Source organism: Rhagoletis pomonella, unplaced genomic scaffold (assembly GCF_013731165.1).
Source record: "Rhagoletis pomonella isolate Grant_MI unplaced genomic scaffold, Rhpom_1.0 Rhpom_scaffold_00009, whole genome shotgun sequence".
NCBI classification, from domain to species: Eukaryota; Metazoa; Arthropoda; class Insecta; order Diptera; family Tephritidae; genus Rhagoletis; species Rhagoletis pomonella.
In genome coordinates this window covers 38,328,611-38,336,137 of record NW_023458563.1, presented here as the reverse complement: position 1 = coordinate 38,336,137, position 7,527 = coordinate 38,328,611, and the positions used below count along the sequence as shown (strand labels likewise).

Sequence of the window (7,527 nt, the reverse complement as noted above, 5' to 3'; positions counted from 1 at the left end):
ATGAAGATGAAGATGAAGATGAAGATGAAGATGAAGATGAAGATGAATACGAAGATGAAGATGGACATGAACATGAACTTGAACATGGAATAAAGATGAGGATGAAGATGAATATGAGGATGAAGATGAATATGAGGATGAAGATGAATATGAGGATGAAGAAAGAGACAAATAGAAAGATAAACAGGAAGCCGATGAAGATGAAGGTAAACATGAAGTTGGGGAGGAAGTTGAAGATGAAGACGAAGATGAAGATGAAGAATATTTCATCATTTTCCATGGCTAAACAAATATTATTGCACATGTCAAAGAGGATAAATTGGACCCCTGTGTCGCGTAACTACGTGCTTTAAAAGCAGATTTTGAAAAAATATTTGCCGATTTGAAATTATTTAAATGTAGGTTTGCATACTTCATGAACCCTTTTTTTATGTAACATAATTGAGGATGGATTTACAATATCCGAAATACTCCTTTTAAGAAAAGCGAAGAAGAGTTGGAGTTTTTGGAATTAAATAAAGATAAGGCACTGGAAATGCAACATCATGTTTTGCCGTTACTAAAATTCCGGCAAAAAGTACCAGATTTAAAATATCCGCTGTTGAACACAGCTGCGTACCGTGTATTTTCAATTTTTGGTACAACGTATAACTGTTACCACGTTTATACGTAAGCTATTTGCAAGAGGGCCTTGGCCACCCCTGACATATATCGTAAGTAGAGTTGCAATTAAGAGCTAGAGCTCTAACACATTAGATTAATAAATTAATAATAACAAATTAGTATTAATAATAAATACTAATTATTATTATATTATATTATTTAATTTAGCATTAATAATAAATAATAATAAATTTAAAAAAGTTCATTAATAAATTAAATTTAGAAATACGAATGCGTTTTAAAATAGTCTATAGTCTAAAATGACTTCGTCATTCCTCGCACAGCAACAATGTTTCATGCTGTACTGCACTATGCTTACCCCACCTTGCCTGTTTGAGTGCGTTTGCGTATATCAGTTCCGCATATCGTACGTACCGCACCGCGCCTGTTTGCAAAAGCCTTTTTGAGGATCTGGGGAGCGAAAATAGCAATTGAGAGACAGACCTGCTAGTCCCAGTACCTACACTCTAAAAAAAAATGGTGTAGATTTCCTACCTAAAAGGTAGGTTACTGATTTCCTACCTTATTATTCGCGAAATTACATGCTTGATTATTCAACGAATAGTTTGTTTAAATTTCGGACTTTTTAGAGCGTAATATAGCTGCTGTGGTGTGCGTAAATTTACTACGAAAGTGTGTACAAGCTACAAAACACACATCTGCTGTTTGATTTCACCCGAAGAATGGTGTAAAGTCGCTAACAAATAGGATTTTTACACACGAAAATGTGTAAATGAGAAAAATACATATTCATCGTGTAAATTTGCCAAAAAGTTTAAATAAACAAAAATATACTCGATTTAAAATCCCATTTTTAAACAGAATTTTATAGTGTAGTCTCAGATTACTAAAATAGCTTTAGATTTCCGAGGTGTAGGTCTGTGTTTCTGTTATTATTCTTCTCTAACTTTTATTATTGTTGTTGAAAGTATCTTTTACCTGTTTTTTTTGCAGGAGAATGGCTAACATTATTTTGATTGCTTGCCTTTCCGTACTGGGCATCATAATATCCATCGCGTTATTTCTTGCTGGAGGTTACCTTTGGTGGCGTCACAAACGTTCACAATTGCAGTTTATCGAACCGAACGAAGATGAGGATTCCAGCAGCTATAGTCTAAGGTAAACATGTTTAATGTATCATTCTTTTTACATTTATGTATGTACATTACAGTGGTTCAAGAAAAACTCTTTAGAAATTAATAAACGCTACATCAAAATATTGTTATTTGTGATAAAAAATATACACGTATTTTTTTATTTTGAAAAAAAAATTCTTTTGGAGGTCGCGCTAGTCGTTTTTTTATAAAAACGCTGATGTTCTCAACTTTTTATATTATTGAGTAATTACGTGTAAAAACAACCTTCTTAGCTGCATTTTAACAAGTCACGAAAATAAAAAAAAATTAAAACATTAGCGGTTTTATAAAAGACCGACCAGCTCGACCTCTAAATTTTTTTGTCGAAATAAAAAATACGTTTCTCTTTTTTTTCACAAATAACCATAATTTGAGGTAGCGTTTATGAATTAAAAAAAAATTTAACCACTCTAATGTGTGTAGATACGTACACATGTACACATCGTCGTTTAAAATACAAAACCGCGTATCAAGATAATGCAAAACCGCGTATGAAAGGTCACCAAGATTTTACAGGTGAGAGTAAAAATATATGCTACTCTTGATCAGCGGTAATTAATCAATCTTTGTATATTTATTGATTCCTGCGAAATTGGGCCATGTAATATTAAAATTAACACATTTGTCTGCGTTGTTTACATATTTTTATATGCGTTTTGGCATTTCTATCTCGCAATTGCACCAAGATGACGTCACGCAAAAATTACGCTCAAAAATCCTCTCTCATTGGCGCAATCTTGTATTCTATCATTCTTGGTCTAATATCGATATCTATGATCAAATCAAATTTTTTCAAAACGACGATAGGCAGTTTTGCACTTTAAACGATGATATGTATGTATGTACATATGTATTAGACTGATTAAAAAAAAATCGACTTCGTTTTTATTTTTAACAGCCCCCGCTGTTATTAAAACCTCCGGGGGATGTCAAAAGATGCCTGTTAAAAGCGCAACCCGTAATATTAGTAGGGATTTCGTTTCTATAAAAAATGTTGCCTTCTCATCGCCATCTTCTTAGTGTTTGTGCATAGAGGGCAAAGAGAAGTTTGCATTTTTCGGTAGAAACGAAATCGGCATAAGTTTAAAAGGTCGCGCATCGCTGATTTCCATTTCCCATACAAATTACATAGAAAAAATTGTTTTCAACTTTGGACTTTGTTTCCTCGGCTATGAATTATCGAACTAAAAAATTCAATACATATTTTTGTAGGAAATTAGATGCTCTACAAATGGTTGAGCTTTACTAGTTACAAAAAGGGGATTTTGAAAAAATAAGCAATTAGAACTTACAACTGTAAAGCTCAACAATTTAAAAATAATTCTAATAACTTTTTCTAACAATAGTTTTTTATAAATTTAGCAATATTTCACGGTGGTCTTGACCCAGTCTTAAGTTTTATAAGTGTGCCTAAAATCGGCTTTCACAGCCTTTTTCTACATCATTTGTAAGTTCAAAATCCGTCGAGATCAAAATCGTAGCGGATCCTTTTTTCGAGATATTCTCATTTTTAAATTTTACTTTTTAAACGCAATAATCCTTGTTTTTACTAGTATTTTATCATTTTAACATGTGTATATAATTTATTTATATACATATATGTATATAACATATATATGTTTATACTAGCAGACCCGGCGAACTTCGTTCCGCCCAAAATTAGATTTTTAATTTAAACATTTTGGTCCAACATTTTCTCCAACAATCCACATTTACGATTTTTACTGGCACTTTCATCGGATAAGACTATGGTTTGATGGACATTTGCCGCCTTAAATAATCGAACGAAAGTGTTATGTCCATGAGAAGTTCCCTGGTGGCAACAATGATCCGGATCTATAGTGAATGTGCCCTAGAAACTTTATTTTATAGTTGGTGGCAATTTCAAAATGGATGCGCATCCTTGTTCAACAGAAATACAATATACATACATTGACTGAGATCAAATACCTTAAAAGCCAGTTTTACGAAAGCAATTTAAGTGAAAAATTATTTTTTTCTATCAGGTTTTACATTAAATTTAATTAGAAAACAAACTTTTCATTAAATTGCTTTCATGAAACTGGCTTTTAAGGTATCTCGACAAGTGGTGCTTTGAGATTTACCACTGCACAACTCAACCCTGCTGTCGCCGAATGAAGCTTTAACGCATAATAATATTGGCAACTCACATCCATTGGACCAATCGTAACACACGAGAGTTCGATATACTCAATGGTTCAACAGGTCGATTTTAGTAATAACTCAACTCCAGCGCCAACTGGCGGATTAAATTGTGAAACTAAACTATCCAGACATCACCTCAAACACACACACAAAACTTTGTTAAAATCCTTCCAGCCATTTAGGATTTCCCTCACAAATATACCTACAGAAGAATTATATACACATTCAAAGATTAGTAAAAGTCAGTATGTTTTTACTTTGCCACTCCCTCTATTCAAGAGTAAGAGTTTTTTCTGAATGAGTATCGGATTTATTTCATATATCTCCATACGAAGTGTTCCAGTACTTTACCATGAGCACTTCCAGAGATATGCAGTATGAAATTCGGCTTGTATGGTAGGTGCCACGCGCCCTTTTCCTATAGCTCCATATTTTCTCCATTATTATGCGATTAATTTCGTATATCTCCACACCAAGTTCCAGTACTGTACCAAGAAGAATTCTAGAGATACACAGAGAAGTTTTCGTTTTCAAATTTGTATGGATTGTTTTACTTTTAAAAACGTTTTGACCCAGGTTTTGCACCTACAATATTTATTTAAATTTTGAGAACGAAAATTTTCAAATCGTTTGATAATTGAATATGCGCATGTTGAAATTAAATCCTAAGATGTATGTAAAAATATGCATTTTTAAATATGATATTCAAATTTTATTTTCATTAAATCACAACAAGTCATTTGGTATATACATGCATTGTCAAAAATATATTGATATACATATATACTTATAAATAAGTTACAAAATTTAATAAACAAAATACAGATGTTTTACAAATACTATATACATACATACATAAATGCATCCATACAGATGTTCCCGCCTTACTTCAACGCTGGGTCTTCTAGTTTTTCTTCACGCTGCTGTAATTTAAAGCAAGAAAGTTTTAAATTATTATTTAGTAACTCATAAGAATTTATTTTTGTAAATTATTCTTACCAAAGCTTTTCTCGGTCGAAGAAGTCCACCGTATCACCAATGTCCCTTCCATGTAGTTAGGTGGTTAGAATGGCGGTATTGTTTGTATATACTTCATCACCTTTTTTGAAGATTGAAGTAACTTGTTTATATCAACACAATTTTTTCGACAAATGATGCAAACATATGAAATGTTTTTCATTATAGCTAGGTAGCTTTGTAAATTCTAATGCAGAACATTTTAGTTTTAAATATTTTTCATACTTAATTGACTGAAAATAACTTAAATTTTTTATTTAAAAGTGTATAGTTTTATTTCGCTTGTTGAAAATTGTGTCGCACTACAATTCGTTGGGAGAAAATCCTCAAATGTTTCATTTTAGTTTTAAAAATACGAATTTTTTCCGTTTTTTCTTTAATTTCGCCTGGTCTCCTCAGTAAAAAAGTGAATATATTATAACGATCGTTTTTGTTTTGCGAATGTTTCGTTTTAAAGTCGTAAATGCAAATATTGTATTTTTTATATTGTATGAAGTAAAATTATTTCAAAAACTTTTATTTTACAATTTCTTTTAAAAACTTGCGATTTACCTGTATCATTTTCTCTGTGTATGCAATATGAAAAATTCGACTTGTATGGGAGGTACCACGCCCGTATAAAGTTCCAGTACTCTACCCTGAACACTTCCTGAGATACTTATTATGAAAAATTCGGTTTGTATGGGAGGTGCCACGCCCACTTTTCGAATAGTCCAAATTTTTCTTAAGAATAATTATATACACATTCAAAGATAAGTAAAACTCAGCACGTTTGTACTTTGCCACGCCCTCTTTTCAAAGAGCCCTTTTTTCTTCATGAGTATGGGATTTATTTCATATATCTCCATACGAAGTGTTCCAGTACTGTACATGAGCACTTTTAGAGATGCTCAGTATGAAATTCTGCTTGTATGGTAGGTGCCACGCCCCCTTTTCCTGTAGCTCCATATTTATGCGTTTAATTTCCATACCAAGTTCCAGTACTCTACCATGAACATTTCCAGAGATATGGAGTATGAAAACATCGGTTTATATGGGAGGTTCCACGCCCTTTTATATATAAAGATTTTCGTTAGCCGATAACCATCCTTTGAACGTCTGCAAAAATTTCAAAAAAAATCGGTTCAGCCGTTCTCGAGCTTTACCATATACATTGATTGATGGCTGCTTTTAATTTTGCGCTCACTGATGCTAGGCACTAACAGCGAACAAATCCGACGGATTTGTTGGTGTTCGATGTAATTTTTCTCGTTAGTGGCGTGGTGCGCGAACAAATCAGGCGGATTTGAAAAATTTCAAACTTTTCTGATTGTTTCGATCGTTAGTGGCTCAGTTCGCGAACATTAACACATGTCGTCATATCAGTTTACTTTTAATTCATTTCGACATATCAGGGTATTTTGACCCACTGAAGTCAGCACATCGCGGGAAATTGCAAGTAAGCAATTTTTAGAAGATTTTTTTTTTTGAATTTGTGAAGGGAGAAGTTGCGATTTGGCAAAGTAAAATTGAAAAATATAAAGGTAGAAATAAAAAACAAAAATCATGGAAAAAAACTGCTGGAGAAGTAGAGGGAAGTAGACAAAACAGCCACGATAGAAACTGTAAAAAAATATCAGGGCATACGAGCCTGCTACCAGCGGAAATTGCAAAAAATTCGGAAAAGTGAGAGTGCCCACTTTGTGGTACTTTGAAAATTTAGAATTTTTGCGGGACCAAGAATTGAAGCTTGGAGGGTTTTCGGCGATGGAAGATTCTTTGGAAGAATATATTAGAAAACTAAGTGTAGTTTTGCATTTTAAATATTGTTTTTTTTTTCAGTTAACAATAGTAATTTATTGTGAGAATTTTAGCTTTGGATGTACACAGTTATTGCACCCTTTGCTATTGTTTGCACTCAGTTTGCGCATTGTTAGGCTGTTTGCTACGCTGTTATACATCTACTTACATATATACATGTGTCCATGTGGTTGCGTGTACATACATATGTACGAATGTATGTATGTACATATATAATTGTTTTCGCTTATTTTCAAGGCTATTCATATCCAGATCAGCGTTGCCACAGACAAACTTTTGTTCCTACCAAAATTTCCCACCATAACCTACCAAAACCTACCAAAAATTTTTTTGAGTTTTAATATTTTTTTTTTGGCAATGTCAAATTTATGAAAACATAGCTAACATAACCCTTAGGGAAACTAAAAGACAGCTAGTAAAATAAAAAAATAAAAATTAATTCCGTATAACGATTCCTTTTACTGTACAGACTTGCCCAAATTTATGTCACTTTACACATACATACACATCATCACTAGATACGAATTAAGACGCGAGCTCAAAAGTTGACAGCGAAAAAAAGACGCGTAAAAAAATGTTGGCGAAGAAAGACTCTTAACATAGGTCACGGCAAGAAAGCCGCGTTTACCTCTTTGACGGCGAAGAAAGACGCATAAACTTACGTTCGCGGTCAACAACGTTAGCGAGTTTAACATTATACGAATTCCCATAGAGTTTTTGATGTTGAATCAATGTACACGCGTCT

The 7,527-nt window shown here is 33.0% G+C and overlaps 1 protein-coding gene across 2 annotated transcripts in view; it reads left to right on the top strand.

Annotated features, from left to right (window-relative positions):
* LOC118745773 (synaptotagmin-7) overlaps positions 1-7,527 on the top strand; it is a 431,457-nt gene that overhangs the window by 95,695 nt on the left and 328,235 nt on the right. For both annotated transcript variants that reach the window (XM_036479436.1, XM_036479437.1), the window contains one exon: positions 1,618-1,782. In XM_036479436.1, the coding sequence (XP_036335329.1) occupies positions 1,618-1,782 (165 nt within the window). Of the gene's footprint in view, positions 1-1,617; positions 1,783-7,527 lie in introns of those variants that run through there.